At 39.0% G+C, this 18,823-nt stretch overlaps 1 protein-coding gene across 1 annotated transcript in view; it reads right to left on the minus strand.

Moving 5' to 3' along the window:
* The window catches only part of LOC105271672 (semaphorin-2A-like), a gene marked incomplete at its 3' end in the record, with an annotated part of 219,250 nt that overhangs the window by 72,731 nt on the left and 127,696 nt on the right, over nt 1–18,823 (minus strand). Inside the window, exon 4 of the mRNA XM_011313375.1 lies at nt 10,408–10,528. Coding sequence (XP_011311677.1) covers nt 10,408–10,528 — 121 coding nt within the window. The remainder of the gene's footprint in view (nt 1–10,407; nt 10,529–18,823) is intronic.

Below are 18,823 nucleotides of genomic sequence, written 5' to 3' on the forward strand. Positions count from 1 at the left end.
CAAAGAGAAATACTCAATAAATATCACAGGCGAATCACAACATGTGTATTCTCGGGTGTCGTGCATCATCGGGTCCATCTCCCGGATAATATCGCTAGTGACCTAGTTCCATTATGGTCTTTTATCGATAAGTTTTTTTTATTGAATTCTGGTGGTGGGTTTATGAGGGGATGAATATTTTAGAGCTCAGGGGAATTTATGGGATTAATTAATTGGGGGATTTCCCAGAGAGGTGATGAATGATTTTCAGGGGTTTAACACTGGTGGACAGAAATGGTGGAATTTCGATATTCCCATGAATTTTTTGGAAGTCATAAACTTTGTTAATTCAATCTTTCTGGCTTCTGAGTGACTCTAAGTTAAAAAATAAATTTTATAATTTTTGAAAAAACCACGACCGTTTATTCAGTCACGAATGGAGTTGAAATAATTAAACACATGATTTGATGCGACATTGCGCTTCCCAACCAACAGTACTTCCTCTGTCAATAGTAATACGAGTAAACCCTCATATGTGCCCACATGAGTGATTCACCTCGCCTTGTATTTGTTCATGAAAAATTGGAAGCCATTTATATGAACAGTCCCATGAAAATGTCAGCTATTTGTCCAGAGTGCGTACTTGCGAAAGATATCAAATAAAAACACCAGCAAATGGGCATGATTAAATCATTGCTGCAGAAATATAACTCTTCACTTTCACTTCATCAATCACTGCCACAAATAAAACAATAAATCCACCAAAATCAAATCGATCAAATAAAGGAGATTTAAAAAGACTGAAACGTTCACTATATAAATGAATAATCGACACAAAAGACTCGATTCTACCGCAAAAAGAGGAGAAAAAATACGTTTAAGTTGAGAAAATGGAAAACTACCTAATGACCATTAAAGAGGGCCAAAGGGAGATAAAAAAAAAAATGGAATGGTTCACCTCCGTGTGCTGAGAACGTCACAAAAATGTATTATCACCGACAATATAATTTCGCAACGGTTACAATTGTCAGAGAAGCGGAGGAAATAAAAAAACGTGAAAATTCACATATATATGTACATAAAGCAACGAGCGACGTACTTGTGGTGTTCTTTGTCTCCCTTCTACCAAAAGAAAGAAACTCAGGAATATTAGAACAAAGGGGATAAGATGAGTCTGCGAGTTCTGCAGTTTCGTGGCTTTCTTAACTCCACCAACTGCGATAGAATGAGAGCATCCATTGTTGGTAGTCAACCAAAATGAGGTAGAGAGAGAAATGGTTGAGGAGTACGTTCTGGCCGCGTCCTCGTGCGACGAACGGCAAATCCCATTTCATTGAAATAGTTTAGAATTTCATGAGATCCCTGGGACCGATGCTTTTTGCGCTTTTCGAGGAGTCTTCCAGCTCACCTTCTTCTCTCCGCGGTAGTTCTGTATATTTTCGTGGGAAAATAGAAAAAAAAAAACGAAGGTAAAAACACGAGAAGTACTTGCAGTGCCTCATGGAAAGCAAGCGTCAGACGATCAGCCGTCGAAAAGTGCATATCCGTCATTTCATACGAACAAATGGTGGCGGGCATGCGACAGGTGACATCCACTGGGACCCTCAACTCCTGGAGGAATCAGTCATGTGGGAATCTTCTTCTGTGCCGACGTAATTGTAATGCAGAAAGAGGATTTTTTTTCAAACCTTCAATTGTCTCATTATTTGCAGTATTTATCTCAATAAATTTCTTGCACATCACGAAAAGCCTTGCTCGAGTACTTCGTAACAAAAATAAAAGTGAAGTACCTGAAATTGATTTCTCAATGTCTCAGAAAATGTCGTATCGCCTCCGACTGTCTTCATCCTCATCCCTTATCCTCCCAAACCATCCCCATAAAAATTCCTCCAACCCCTAGACCCAGACACGATGGTAACGACCACGCAGGACGAAAACTACAAATTCAAAGTAAAAGTGTCACCGAAAAACTCTTGAAAGATGATACGTCAAAAGCCCAAGGGTTTTTTTTTTAAAAAAAAAAAGCGCACACAACGTCGGGTATTCTTCGACGACACGCCGACGTAGTCCGAATGGCCCTCCACAGAATAAGGGAAAAACGCAAAAATGAGGAAGATAAAGAAAGGTGAAAGAGAGAAGTTGAGTTTTGCCATGGAATACGAGCAAGAGTCCCAGCGAATAAACGTCCAATGGTCCCTTGCACGTATCCAACCAAAGACCTATAGTTCGACTATAAATGCACTGAAGAACTTGATCCCTCGTATAATTTCCATAAAACTTCTGATCGTTCTTGAGCACGTTCGCATATAGAACTTTTTTCATCGGCTGATATCCAACCCGGTGTATACGTTATACGTACGGAGAAATGTGTACGAAGAAGCGAGAGGAAGAGGTCATGGAGATGGGAAGAAAAAGGCGGCATTGGGAGTGAAAAAAAAAAGGTTGAGTATGAACACCCGCAGGACTTTGCCTACACCAGAGGAATGGGGAGATTTTTTATGTTGTGCGACTGTGTTAAATATTCATCGGAATTGAGTCGAGCTCACACACGTATCCTTCAGTTTCTACTCCGATATTCTTTGTTCCATCCTTCTCCCTCTTTCAGTTTTAAAAATAGAGAAATCTCGAGGAAATATTGTGCTCGCATTGTGAATCAATTCAGTGGTATGCAAATGTATCTGTTGTATTCTCATTTTGGTTGAGGATAAATGCCAGGAAGAGGTGAATCGAGATGAGGGGTTTGGCCCACCGACAGATGTTGATGTCTTATTCTTGATGGAGGCCGCAGGCCCCTCGGACCTCACTAAATTATACTTAATTTACGGTGTAACCCGTATTTATCCACAGGTTGTGGCTTTGGTAACACATGGCTCGCCTACTTGTGGTGAGAGCAAAAATGGAATTCATGATTTTTTTTTTACATTATCCCAGAGATATTATTCTGCTGAGCATTAACCTTCGGGCAATTTTCAAGGCACAAATTACACAATGAAATGCAGCGCTATCACTTTATCTCATCCCCGTCGATCTGAGGGGAATAATCAAATAATTAACAATTTCTTGAAAATAATTTAATCACAGAACCTCCCTGAGATGCAGAATTTCGCCTCAATTAACCCGTTGAATTTGCCGAAATGTTCAGCACCTCTGCGGTGTGGATGGCGGATGGAGTTGAAACGCGCCTAAATGTCCAGAGAAGACAGACGAGGGGATGAAAGGGGGTGGCAATAGGGGTGGCTGCCAGGTGTCGATATAATGGAGAGGCCTCGGCGGCCATCAAAGTGCCGCGGTAGCGTACACAGCAACGTCGTCGGCAGGAGCCCTCGTTAGGGCAAAAACGCGAGAGATGATGGATGGATGCTAAATTGCATTAATTAAATCTAGCGTGACACCCTGGCTGGATAAAGAGGGGCTAGATGGAGGAGTGGGCTTGGTATCACTTGTCGTTTCATCCTGTGTGATCGAGGCGTGTGGCATTCAAGAGAGGGAGTCATGGGTCACTTTGATGATTACGCCCCTCTAAGCATTCACCACTTCTTACTCCACAGATACCTACACCTGTACAAATGGCATCACCGAAAACCCATTCCCTCTAATTAGTTGTATTAATATAACAACAACTGGACCGGCAATCCGACACAAAGGCCTTGGGTAATACCTCGAGAATCCTTCAGAGCTCGTTACCTCACACTTATAATCAAACCCGTCGGATTGCTTTGTTCAATGGCAATCGTAGACCCTTGAATTTCCAGTTGGTAAGTAAGACTCATGGTTGAATACTCGGTATCAGTATAATCAAATACATTTGATGGGGATGCACACGGATTTTGTAACGTGGAATGCTGTGGAATTCTATCCATTTCTGCATAGTCCGCAGGAAATTTTACGGTGATTTTGAAATTTCTTTAGAATTTTCTTCAGAAACGAATAGTGTCAGTCGTCAGTGGTGGATTTCATATTTATTCACCCTGCAGATCAGAATAAAATCGTTGAACATGGGAGAAATGAGAAGAAACAAATTTTTGATCAAGGAAGAGCGGATGCATTCGAGAGGACCAGTTCATCCGGTTCGGCTAGTCAACTTATAATAATGAAAAGGAGTCACTGAAACAGATTCTACGCATGGGAATTATATAGGGAACTGAGAGCTTCCAATTCGATCCAGTCATTTATTGAAGCCAACAAAACGAGAATTCAATATTTACGTGAAATGAATTGGTAAAAATTTGCAAGAGATTCATTTGAATATCAAAAAATACTGAAAGAGATTTTGCCAACTTTTTTTAATGCGTGAATGGGAGATTCACTTTGTTGAAAATAAATGGCAATTTGGATGGCAGTCAGGCACTCGTACCCTCTGTGCACGATTTCCATTTTTCGAGCGAAAGTGCATTTCATCACTATGGATGAAGGTTCTAAAAAGTTTTTGCACCAATGTTCATTGCAGTGGGTTTTTTTTTTCAGGGTACTTGTGTTTATAGCTCCAGGTCATGAAGCTGAAGAGATGAATCAATAAAAAATGATTCAGTTGATGGATAAATTGTTTATTCTGTAACCTCTCGCTGCGGATTGAAAGTCAAAACGCCAGAGCATTTGCTTGGCATACAGATTTTTCAAGTGAAACAAACTTACGTATGCAGATTTTGAGAGTAATTGCACATAAATCCTTCAGTTTTTACCTCAACATCGGCTCAAGTTTAAAAAAATTTAACATATTTTGCAACCGTAAATTTGCCTCCCAATCCATTTATTTTAATGTTTTATCGGAAAAATCAAATAATCCCTCTGCATATTCAATTAAATTGTAATTTCTCATTGTAATTGAAAACAGTGAAAATCCAGATGAATATTTATTGGAAATCCAATCGAATTCAATGATCAATTTTCGTAATGACATTTAAAATTCAGGATGCCCTTGAAATATTAATGCAAATGTCAAACGTTGATTCCATTCAAACGATTATTACTCAATGTTCGCCTGTAGGTCGATAGAGTGGAATTACAAGCCATGCATACCGCCTAAATACTTGAAATTCTCATTGTTGAAAAAATTCCATTTTCATTTCGCCCTGAATAATTGCAATATTAATAAACAATGAAATTTTCACGATACCCTTGCATTCCAAAATTTTCAATCCACCAAATAATTTGATGCATTGTTTGTTTTGGCTTTTTTTCATTGATCTTTTTTTTCGAGTACATGTGATTTCAGCATTGAAATATTCATATCCAATATAGAAAACAGAATACGCCGTAGATTAATATGGAAATTAAATATTTCAAGCAGCATTCAGGCAGAAAAATCAATTGGAATATTAATTAATGACTCTTGTTTCTACACTGGATTGGTGGAATCCTTGCTGATGCATTTCGAAGTGTGATATTTGTGGACCTCGGTCACGTCATTGTCGGGCGAAAAACCAAATGAACCGATTGCATTGCCTGACGAATATTCAATGCACCCCAATTAAGATCGATTGTAAGCAGCTATGTAATACAGCTTGGTAATTGAGTATTATATACCTGGGAGCTATTATCAGTGTTAGCTGTTGTCCCTACGCCGGTTGCATCGACAGATATAGCCAATTGTTGGGTGGATCGGTAATGATTACTTGTGTCTGATAATGGTTCCCCTATTCGAAAGTTCAAAGGTCGGACCAGTTACACTTGCAATATTATACGAAATATCACATGAAGGATTTGAAAATGGGACATTTCTGAAAACAATGGGACGTTTCTGCAAAATGCTCAATTTAATAGGCTTGCAATTTTTTTTTTTATAAAAAAAATAATTTTCACACTGACAAAGTAAAAACCCGCGTTAAATTTCCGTACAAATTTTTCTTTGTTCGCGCTCATCCTTCCGTTACCATCGCCGAATGCAAAAACAGCCGAGTCGATAATCGAAACACTCGTCCGCCATAAACTAACTTCACGGTGCATCCCTCTCCCTGTCATCGAAAAAAAAAAAAAAACCACAGAAAAAAAACGCCTGAAACAATATTCAGAACGCATCAAAACCCGTTAATCCTCCATTTAAGTACAAAATTCTCATCACGAGAGTTCCGATAACACACCGGAAAGAGGGATGAGTTTGAACTATGGGCTAAAAAAAAGCGCTGGATATTTCATCTACGACGTAGATGATGTGCTTTTCAGTTTTGCGCGGTAAGAGGAAATTGAAACAGCTAACCGCTTTCGGTGCTAGCTCGAGAAGATGAACAGGAGAAGTGAGAGAGAATGGTACAGAGATAGAGAACGAGCGGGATGGAGAGTGAAAACGTAGACCAGAGTATTGAGAGAACAAGGATGACGGACCGTTGCGAGATTCAATCAAACGAACGCATATAAATGAGTCGTTTCAGGGCAAAACTGAATTATAAGCTGGGCGCTTATCCATATACATGCGCATCCCACAAGCTCTTCTACCCTTCCCTTGCATTCCAACACAGTGTGTGTTTGCACTTGCGTACAGGGGATGAATGAGAAGGGTTCAATCCCACAACCCCATGGTACCCATGGTAAACCTAACCCGCACTTTCGTCCCCTCTCGTGTCACCAAATGTCCCGGAATGCCCGTTTACTAAATCTCCCCCCCATGACTTTTACCCTCTTCTGTCTTCAGTCAGATATTGTGTCGGTTAAAAAAATCAAACGCCTGTGTAACTTGAAAAAAAAAAATTCTCTCACTTTTCTACACGGGATTTATTCCACTCCTATCCGAATTTTCCGCTGTCAATGTCAGTCTCCGGTGATCACGGGACCAATGGAATCAGTTGTATGATTTTACGGGATATTTCATGGACATTTTTTTACGCATTTTTATTTGGTATTAAATTACGTGAGTTGAACAAAAAAAAATCTCGATTTTATTGGAAATAAACTAAATTTTATGATTGAATTATCGTGGAGATATTTTTAAAGACACTCTGCGATAATTCGTTGAGAAATCTCTGGAATTCCATTTTTTTTTCGACAAAGTTATTGAAAATTTTGCATGGATTATTCAGAAGGGATATCTAAATGGGATATTTCACGAAAAAATGAGTTCGCATCGCGATGTCGATCCTCATGAGTAAAAAAAATACCCGCAAAAAGTTATTGCACGAGGATTGGCCCGAAGCGTCGGAAAATCGGAGTTCATTCGATTTAGTGACCTATTTACGGCGGTTAAAGTGTTGGGAGAAAAAAATCTTACATTTCGATAGCTAAAGATCACGAAAAAATAGAATAGACGTCACGACATGATACATTCATCATCGAATCGCAAATGTTCAATTTTCCGCGTGGATAATAAAAAGCTACATGGCCAGCAATATTGCACGTGAGAAGAAATTTTGAATCTTAAATTTTTTTTCCTTCCACGAGACATTTTCCATCACATTTTCTGCACTTCTATCCGAAATAATCACGAACATAAAAATCAGACCAAAACTTGTGATGTACATCATCAATACTCGGCTGAAGGACCTCAGGTGATTCGTTATGTATTTTTGAAAGGGAAATTCTTTGAAAATAAATAAATAATTAGCAGCTCATGCATAAAAATAGGTTGTCGAACATGATATGCAGTTGAAAATAGTATTGACTTTCACAACTACTCAAAGCCTCACATGAAAATATTTCACTCTCCCGAAAGGATAAAAAGTTCGAACGGGAACCTGCACTGCATTTAAATACGAATGATTTTTTTTTTCAACTCGTATGAATCTATTCCATACATTTCGTACATTTCTCTCGAGTAGAATATGCACAACGCGGCGCGTAAATAAAATAGGTCAAGCGTTATGTCGGGATGCTAGGTACCTCCGTACAGTGCACTATATGTACGTTGCGTCATATGTGGTTTTGTAACGCATCAAATTTTATCCCAGGAAATGCTGTTGACAGTTTCGTTTGTACACCAGTATGAGAAAAAAACAAAAGCGGGATAACTGGCGTCGAAACTATTGAACACGATACACGCCCTGTTACAGTAAAAGTTCCTATTTCGCTTTTGCGGCTGGGGATGGATGTCAGTGATGTGAATAGTTGAGTGTTCAAGTGTATTCGAGTATCATTCATCAGTCACTGAATTTTTTCATAGTTCTCAGAAATGATCGTTTGACAAATCTCCAGTTTCAAATTGTCAAAGTTATTTAAACTGAATTTTTTGTCTGTAGTGTACTGAATGTGTACTTAGAGAGGAATTTTTATCAATTCAAAAATTTCTACCAGAAAATCCAAAACTTCATACCAAATATATTATAAAAAAAATTAAATTATTCATATACGAACTCCAAAGCCAATTCTCAGTGAGAATGAATAAGTGATCCACTCAGCTTAAATGATGAGACTTTCGAGGAATGATAAAATAGTCATTACATTCAACCACAGAAAATTCAATTCAATTTTCAATGTCTCTTTAATTAGAAAAGGTTGAGGTATTAATAGTCATTCTCTTGAGATTATACCCCACGTTGTCTACCAGAATCCGTACTAGAGCACCGGAAAATAAATTGGATAGCAAAACTTGCGGCAAGAGAAGTCGAGAAGTCAGTGGCTAGTGAGTAAAAAGAATTAAATGGGAAAAGCAAATGTCAAGTAGTGGCACAGCTCCCTATCAGAGGCTAACCTATGAGCAAGAACTGCGCAAGACAAACGTAATTCCTGTGCTATTTCTCCTCCCTTTGTTCGCTTACTTCTCTGGCGCGGTTTCAACAAAATTTTTTGAAACTTTTCCATCCCCAGATATATCTCAAGGAACCACGACTTTGTGTGGACTTGCGAGGATTCACGAGTCGCGGACTCAAAGTTCTTTCTCCTTGTTGACGTTTCTCGGTCTTGAAGGGATTTTCTTCGCAAATATGGAATAAATACGCGTTTTCCAGCACGGATAGTTTTTTATCCGGTAGGTGAGACGTCATTATTCCGCAACAACAGGACATTATTTCCATTTATTAAATAAACAAATCAAATTTATGAAATTTTTTGTAGAATATTTGAAAAAAATATTTTTTTGCGTAGATTTAATCTGAATCAATTTCCTCCGGAATTTATGCTTTTCAAAAGTAATTTTTTGAATAATCACTTATCATTTAGCATATCTTAGCATATCTTTCGATCTTTGTGAGACTTGTAGTCTGGACAGTGGGGGCACAGCACGTATTGGTCATAAAATATGATGCATATGCCCAGGTAAATGTGAACAGAGGTATTCTTGTAAATATATCAAACTGGGATTGAGTGGCCACACATGAGAATGTCTGAACTCTATGTTAGGGTTGTGGCCCTTCACCCCAGCAAATTCTAGGTTCGTTCGTAGATATGATGGATGACGAAATAAAAACGATGAGAAAGGCTCTCTGATTCGCCGGAGAATGTGAGGAAAATGGAGGATCCTATCTCCATGCTGTTCGGATGGGTCTAAACATGAGTTTCGTAATTTTCGACTGCATTCGATCATGCGAGGGAAATATCTCATCCCTGTGCATTACACGAATATGACGTCATCCGAAAAAATGGGAAAATTCTCCAACAGAGAGACTTTTTTCTGGAAAAATTTCTGGAAAACTTGTCAGAAAATTTTTTTTATGAGATAAAAAAAATCGGAAATTAAAAAAATTTTATTTTTTGGAAAGGTATTGAAAAATTTTTCAATAATTTGAATAGGAAATTTTTTTTTTAACCAGGAAGCGACGATTATTTCTGGATGTTTAGTTTAACAAAGGGGGTGATTAAATTATTTTATTTATCATTCACGGAATTTGGGAAATGAGTGAGATGGAAAAGCTTTATTATCTAAGTTTCGAAATAAACACAATCGGCCTTGAACTCGAAGTGTTATTCTCAATTTGAGAAGTGTTCCGAGAATGAGAGATGAAGGAAGCGAGAGCAATCTCGTTTTCAGTCCACAAACTATTGAATAAAATGCGGTACATTTCCGGAGACTCACAGCGGGAAGTAAATGTTGAATGACCACGGAACTTTGATAACGTCCACTGATATCAGAGTCGTTCTTCCGGTTGATATAATATCCCCCAACTTTTCACATATATCAGAGTCACCTACGCACACATCTCTCATGTATTCAATCGTTTCAAGTCCAATACCAATGGGTGAAGTTGTGCAAAAAACTTCAATACTCTGTGAGAACAGCAGACATTTTCCATCGAAATGGGTGATTGCACTTGAAGAATCCAAATCCATTGAATTTCGTATCCGTTATATGAAATTGTTGAAAATTTTTCGACCATTTCCGATACATTTCCTGTAAATTCCGGTTACTTCAGAGTTTCATTGAATTTTCAATCCCCGAGGATCAGAAGAAAAATATCTCTCGAAAATTCATCAATCCCTGACCACTGGTTTGACGCGAGGTTTGAATATCTAAAAAATATCATGGATTGCGACTTGTTCTAGAGATCGATATGCTGAAATGGGACTCACCTTCATGGAGCTTCTCCAAGGTTCCCGCAGCCTTGACTCCACCAACAACGACCAGCAAAACACACATCCAGAAAACCCATGAGGTCCGTTCCTTGGTGTCCATCTGGTCCACGTGCAAGGGCTGTAAACAGACAGTAAACTCTATTACCCTGATTATCCCCATTAAATAAAAATTTACGCCAAAAAATTAAAAACCGAGGGCATCGAGCAGTCGCAGATAAATTTATTATCCATCACATGGGCTGGCACTGATGTACCATCTCCCATAATCGATGGCATTTTATCCCACCGGAAATATCATAAAGAGATAAATAACACCGACGCCGGGTGATATCCATTGCAATGAATTTTTATTCGAGGGTGTACTCTACCCTCAGATATTGCCATTTCACCTATGTTAGGAGGACCCTAACTCGAAAACTTTTTCCTGATAGGGAAGACGAGAAAAAATGGCATCTCATCAGTTTGCTGTCCCAGTGGTAGCTGTGTTTGAGGAGGTTTTGTAACTTTATGGCCACGTTGTACCCTGGAACTGGCCAAAAAGTGTGCAAAATGACGAATGATACGACTGGATATAGATATCGTTGGTGGGTTGTACGGAAAATCGTTAGCTTTTTGGTGGTGGATTTTCGGGGCTTGTTTGCACCGAGATAGATCCATTTCGGAGGGGAGCAAATATGTTTTTATCAGAAAGGGGGAAACTGTACTCCGGAAGAATTGCAACCCCCTCACACCCGGGTAAAACTTCGCAGAAGGATATCGATGGTGACTACGGTCGAGGGTATAAGTCTTAAATCACGTTAGATGGAGACCCATTCGGTGATGTGGGCAACATCGAGAGTTCACTGAGTGAAAAATCCACGACGATTCACGGAAAAGTTGGCCTGCGGGTTGGTTTCCCATCGGGATCTTTTCACCTCCCACTCGCCCTCCTCCCCATCGCCCTTCCCCCGGCTGTCTTTTCTTTTTTCTACCATTTTTCGTTTATTATTTTCTTTTTCATTCGGTGAAACAAAGTAACGAAATGGCGAACTATCGGGTCTATTAGAGCGATACGCTCCAAAGTTTTTCTCTGACCCTGTCTTGGAAGTGTACAGTGGCCGAGTTTCTGGAAGTCGTGAGTCAAAAGTTTTTTGAAGCCCTTACCAACTCGACTATTTTTTAACTTGGTGTTTCCTTCGTGTCCATGCTTTTCCTGGGTGTTTCAGGTTTCGGGAATGAATGGACCAAGTATACGGGGTTCTCCTGAAGACTGAGCAGTTTTTTGAAAAAATTTCGCCAATGGCTTTAAGTTTATTAATTTATTTTTTAATTGATTGCTTCTGCGATGTTTTTGGTAAGTGGAGAAAACTTTTATTTCCACCAATTATAAAGAAAGGTTTTTCTTTGTCAGATTAAATTCAAATGGATTTAACGTTTGCAATTGTTGCGAAAATTGTCTGAATATTCATAATTTCATTGTCGTGTGCATGACAAATTTAAATTTCTAATTAACTATTAAATAGCAATCACATATCCATTGTCGTGATAACCCGAGTACACGCAGTTGACTGTTGACGAAATCGGATTAAATTCATTCAAGTCAATTTTCTTGGAGTACAACGGTCTGTCTCAAACTTGATTTGAATAATTTCCAAGAACAAAGCACAGGTGATTGTTCATGGAAAGTTTGCTCCTCTCATTCTGTCACGATGACAGTGGTTGAATAATAAGATTGTACTCCTCATCTCTACACCGAGGATTTCACGTTCGTGCAGAATACACGTAGCACCGAGTTTAATTGAATCAGCCAATTTACCAAGTCATTTAGAGGATATGAGCGCAGATTGATTTATAAATTTTGAATATTGGAGGGAAAGTTATCTCAGCAAGTTACCGGTGATTTCATTCTGCCTTTGAATACATTATTATTCAATTTATTCCGAAAAGACGATCGTTTTCACTGGAGTAGATTATTTAACAATTTCATGTTAAAAATGCCTCACTCACAATCACTTTAAAAAATCAAAAACAAATCTGTGCATTTTTCGCATACGCAATTCTAATTTCAATTAATTCAACTTCAAAGTTTTTGAGTGTAAACTGGCATGTAAATGATAAGAATTGAAGGTGGAGTTTATCACGTTGAAGTAGCGAGAGTTCATTGGATATATTGGAAGGCTTCGTCTCAAAGCTTATGATACGTACGACAAACGGGTGCTTTACTGTCGGTCAATTGTACCTGAATGCTCAAGGCATTCAACAACCATCGAAACCTCGGTGAAAGCCTCGTTCACCTGTATGTACCAGAACCGTTCGATTTGGTACGTACACTAGTTTCCTTGTGCTTGAGTAAGCACGTGAGTTCAGCGTGATACAACTCAATTGGCATTTCCCAAACAAGCCGATTCCAACGTTAAAGTTACCTCACCCAACCTATTTACGTCCTTCTAACAGTTACAACATTTATGACTAAACGGTAACTTTGGAATTGGGGGTAATTGAATTCCACCGAGTAGCGGTCTTCCGAGAGGGACTGAGATAAATTGATTATCGGGTGAATCATCTTGTCCTGCAATTGTCTTGACCCATGGATGTCGATGCATCAAATTTTTTCAAATCAGTGCTCATTATCTGCTGATAATTATCGAATGTACTAGTACTGGGAATAAACAAGCAGTCGAAGGATCAGCTGTAAAAAATAAATCTGACCAATCAGGCATATTGCTTGAGGCATTAGTGAGGGATAACGAAGTTAACGAGAGCTCGGTTACACCGAGTTAGCGACTAAGGCGACAGACATCCCTGAGAAGGACAGGAGATCTCAGGGCCTGGTTACCCAAACCATCGCCCGGGGTTGTACCCAAAGCCTGGGGATGATCTTCCAGGCTTAAATCTTCTTGATTTCCTATTGGAGTGTGAGGTTAAATTAGGGAGCCACCTAAAGTTGGCTACTTCATGCCATCGTATACACATCCACTTCATTAATCCAAATTTTGTAATTTTCATTTTCATCATCACTATAACAATCGTTCAGGTTCCTCTGAATTTCCTCCTGAAGACTATGGATTGAGACAATTTTATTTCCTTCAATTATAGATCCTCTCGCTAACAGCTTTAATTTCCCCTGCGGCAATCAAGTGGAATAACCACTGTAAATAAATAATTCCCGTAAATAATGAATGCCGTGGAAGTGGTTTAATAAATAATCATTAGTTTAAAATATTTTATCGTAAAAATTGCATGGGTCATTCCAACAGAAGCAGCCCCTCGTCCACTTAATTCTGTCGGTCCCTCTTCAGGGGTTGCGCGCACTCGGATTAAGCACATATACAGCAGAAATAGGAAGGGACAGCATCTCGGATTTCAATTTCGTACATTCCAACCATCTCCCCTCACCTCCACTGGCCCTCACTGGATTTCACTCCCGCCCTTTTTCTTCCTTCTTCCTGAAAATGTTCGAAGAACACTCTCGAGCCCGGAGAATAGAAATGCGGCACGACGGTGAGGACCGCTCGAGTGCACTCGAGGGGCTCAAGGACGCTCAGAATCAATATTTATAATCTCCAATCTAGACGACTGCTAGGGTCCCGATGTAGGGTGTCTCGTCCTCACCAAACCTCATCCTCCACCACTATTCGAAAATTCTCCGCGTCAAAAGTTCAGAATCCCATTTTCAATCATCAGAAACTTTTCCGCGCATGATAAATTGGATGGAAGGTGACGTTTTAAGCTGGAGATTGTGAATCGTTTTAACTTTGCGATTTTTATCCAGAGAATTGTTCTTGGAATTGTACATCAGTGGAATAAAATAATATGATAAAAAAGTGGAAATTTAACGGACAGTTGACTAGTAATTTTTCGGAGAGTGACGAATTTAATGAGGTTCCTGCGGTTTAAAATAAAAAATATTTGAACAGTGGGCACTCCAGTAAAATTGAAAGCCGAATCAAGTTCAGGAAGAGTTGACATAAAAATGCCTCAATATTTTTGTGATCCACTCAAGCCCGGCTTGCTACCACACTGGAAACCACACCTTCCATAGAGTTTCCGGTCGATACTCCTCCGAAGATTGTTTCCATTGAGGTTCTTGCTGTTCCCTGTCCTCACCCTAGATCCCGTGGTTTCCATGTTACCACGGGCCTCAACCAAGAGTCACCTCCAGCTGAACGTTGGAACAAACGATTCCAAGAAGCTTCACTGGCAAAGTATGCCCCGAACCTCAAGACCGAAACCGCCCTTTGAAAATTCTCTAAAAGCCCGTTCAGGACTTCAGCCCGAGTACGTGCTACACCGGACAGAGTGTTCACCCAAACGATAGAAGAAAAAAGGTGAAAAATCGAGCCCTGTTGCTCAAGGCGGATTGAAAAAAAAGAGTTGAGTACGTGCCCGGTGAAACGCGTAATAAAAATTTGCCCAGTTACTGAAGGCTTCGTTGTCAGAGGTGTTGCTGAAGGCCGAGAAAATGGTTAAAAGAGGGAAAATAATAAGGCAAAAGGGAGTTTTAAAAAACGTATTACGAAACTCGTTCGCATCCTGTCTCTTGTAAAAAACTCTTGGATAATGTGTACGAGAATGTTGTAAGAACCATGATACTGTAGTGTGAAATTTTCCCTCATGAGGGGATGAAAAAAGTACATCGTTATGAGTGAAGAGGTTGTTTCAGTTAACACGAGATGCTTGTGCGCTAAATACCGGTGCGATGATACTCAAGTTACTGAATACATCATGTATCGTTTGATCTTTTATTTCAAGAGCTCAGATTATTGAATGGATCGATTTACATGCACCTGAAAAATCTACTTGTTCTAGTCGATTTTTAAGTTGATTCAATTTCAAGTGTAGAAGTGTACAAATACAGTGAATATTTTTAATTAAAATTGCATTGAAGTTGCATTGAAGTTGCATTGAAATTGCATTGAAATTGCATTAAAATTGCATTGAAATTGCATTGAAATTGATTCAATTAAAATCTCAAATGATATTATCATTGGAATTTCTAATTGTCTAGTTGTACCAGAATATCTTCATTTTTGCGGGCTGACTGTATCGCTGGAGTTTGGGGTGAGCTGAATCTTCGTTGTGATAATCGAGAGTGCTGTGCTTTTAGCGATAATGGGTAAGTACACGTGCCAGAAGCTGAGAGTGGTTCTTCCAACGGACAACTGCGTGGTAACTGAATTACGTGGAACATTGCGCTTACCACGGCCATGATGCGATTTTACGACGACACGATGAAGCAAATGACAATCAGGTACAACCGGAGTATGCACAGCATGTACATTGGGCTCTACAATTTTTTTTTTCTGTTTTTTCAACGCTAAGGCGAGGATCAAACGGGCTTTTTCACCGTCTGGAACGGTATTCTCTCATAAACACCTTTTGACTCCTTTTAAAGTTATTTAAAGAGCTTTTAGGGAGAAGCACTCTCTACGCGCCTGAATAGACTATTGTGAAACTATTTTAAATAGCGTAGCGTTTACTCGCGTGTCGATTCGGTTTTCAATCCCCAATTTTTGGAGAAATTATTGCGGTGACGAGAGCTTTTTCCGTTGAGTTCTCATCGTGAAAATAGTCATGGCCTGTATTTTATCATTTTTCGGGAGAATTGATGACGTCGAATTCAATCGTGATTCTTCCATGCGAAATTTTTATTTAAAAATGGGGTATTCGGAAAGTGAATGGAGATAGTGGTGCCATTTGGGGGTTTATCACAGCGGACGGGACGAGCCGTATAATAATCCACGCCTGTAAGTGTCCACAAGTGGGATTAATTTAATTAGAATTTCGTTGAGGTTAGTACTGACTGTAGTTGAGCGAATAGTTGAGGGTTTATAGGGACATAATCCGTATTATATGACATTCGTGAGATGTGCCTCACCGAAATTACAAGGCCCAGGGTATCCGAGGAATTATCATCCACTCTTCGTTCGTGGAAGAATCGATGACAAGGACTGCACGTTGCCCTGAGCAATTAATGGTTTTCCAGTGAAATGGTAGTGGCTCAACACGGTGTGACGTGAGAGACGACGGAATCGATATTGTTACGTGTACATAGGTGAGAGTAGACAGTACAGAAGGCTGTGTGTGCTGTTGCAATGAAGGTAACCCGAATGAGATTGCTTGGACGTGATAACAAACGGTGCAACTTTGTCTGCTAATTGCGAGAAACTACATCCGCTTCATTAGGGCAACAGTGGCGGAACCGGATGCACAGTTGAAAAGTCTACGACAAGTATAATTGCTTGGTCGTGATGGTGAATCATTCATGAGGAGTCGTTATTTCGGTTAATACTTTTCATCTTCAATTTGTACTAGCTGAAAATTTATCGTCCCCCAAATTTTGAAAAAGAAAAAAATTTTAATATCATAAATAGATGATTATTCAATTATCGAGAATTGAAACGTAAAATATTTGGATATATTTTTTCGATTGTACAGATTTGTTTTGATGGGTAGAATTATTCATAGTGTGGATTGTGATTTTCATGGGATATGGGGATTTTTCGGAAGAATTTTCCTCGTGGATTACGGTTTCGATCGGGGCCCAGCCGCGAAAGCAATCAAATTATATTCCCGGTGCAATCAAGTCGGCTATGTGAAAATAAAAGCGACTGTGGCCTGACGCTACTTTATCTCTCTTATTCTCTTACTGAAAAGTGGGGTTTGGGTGGAGGAAAGCCGGCAGGTGTGTGTCGACGAGAGGATATATGGGATAGAATTACGAGCATTACAAAAAGAAGGGCTCTTTTTCGAGCCAACGCTAGATGTCGGGATTCGTATTCGGAAAAAGAGAAATGAAAAAACTTTTATTCTACATTCGTTTCCACGGAAATCCGGATCAATTTCTCTATTTATGGTTGTTTTTCTCCACTCCATTCCGCCCAGGTTTCACGTTGTTTGCTTTTTTTTTTATCGTTCACCTCTGTGGGTAGAGTGGTCTTACTAATTCATATTTCACGCTCTACAAAAATTAATTTATGGAGTTCAATCAATGGATTTCCGATACCCTCCGGATAACCGTTTATTTCACCCCTGTATTTTATGATATAGGAATAAAAAATTGTATATATGCATGCAGGTGCCAATTATTGAGTCAATGGTGTCGGTTGGGGGAGGAGAAACGTTCGAGAATTTTGGAAAGAAATTCCGATCAAATTGACTATTTGCGTGGGATCGACGCGATAGAGTTCACTTTATTGGGAAATTTTCAAGTGGCCTCCATTTTCCTTCTGGAATAAATGGTCCAGATTTTCAATAAAACCATTTATTCATTACTCACTGCGAATTTCCAATTCCAAAAAAAATTTTACAAATATTTGGATCTGAGAGAAATGAAAATTCATATTTCATATTTCATATGAAAAAGTCATAGAATTTTCAGTTTCATTAGCAATTAAAAAAAAATTTATTTTCACCATGTGGAAGACAAAAATTATTCGATATTTAATTAATAGAAGAATAAAAATCACACTCCCTTCGTTTCTCATTGTTTCCATAATTTTTTCCCAGAATACCGCAATTGTAATTATAGTTCGCATTGATTTTAATTTTCAATTATGAATTTTTAATGACTCTTTGAAAACGCCAGTGAGATCGTACATTTCCTGGAAAAATGCCGCTGTGGACATAAATATTAGATAGAATTTAAGTATTTATGCCGTATTAACCTGAATTTCGGGAACCTGAAAGCTCTCAAGTATTAATATAGAACTCATAATCCCTTTTAAATAAATTAAATGAATGACAAAAAATTCGAAAAAGGAGTGTGCGAAAATCTCAGAGTCCCACCACTCGATACTTTGAAAAAGACAAAAAAAAAGATAACCATAAAAGCCCATACAAATTCTTCAATTTATTACGGATTTTATATGGCCGATGGAATGGAATTCCGAACAGGTTATTGGTTAACCACAGCTGAGCTTCTCGTTTTTCATTCCGGTTTACGACAGTCTATCACATGCATGAAAGTGCAGTGAGAATAATCAGTGAAGAGGCTGTAGTGATTGTTATAGCTGCCCTCATTTTCCACGAATTCATTCTCCAGAAGGTGGGAAAAATGGAAGCGGCGAACACGACCATAAAGTTATAATCATCGTGATGACTATCCTGTCCACTCTGGTGGAGATATCGGTGACCTCGGGCTTTCGTTTCCCTCCCGAATCGAGCCGTAAATATTATTATATGGGCACGTTTATTTCGTCCATCCAGTTTTCTCGTAATTTGCTAATGACGCTGTAAAAGTGGTGATCCGTTAATGGCCCTTGTGGCACATTAGGGCTGATATATCTTCCATAGTTTTACTCTTGGGTCAATCATTGCGGGAACTTTTATGGAAAAACGGGGGCGCAAAGTATAGTCCATTACACGATGAAACACTTTTGGCTAAATTTTTATTTTCCCTGAACACATGAACATTTGTTGCAATATTCAACCA

This window comes from Fopius arisanus, unplaced genomic scaffold, assembly GCF_000806365.1.
Source record: "Fopius arisanus strain USDA-PBARC FA_bdor unplaced genomic scaffold, ASM80636v1 scaffold00118, whole genome shotgun sequence".
NCBI lineage: Eukaryota > Metazoa > Arthropoda > Insecta > Hymenoptera > Braconidae > Fopius > Fopius arisanus.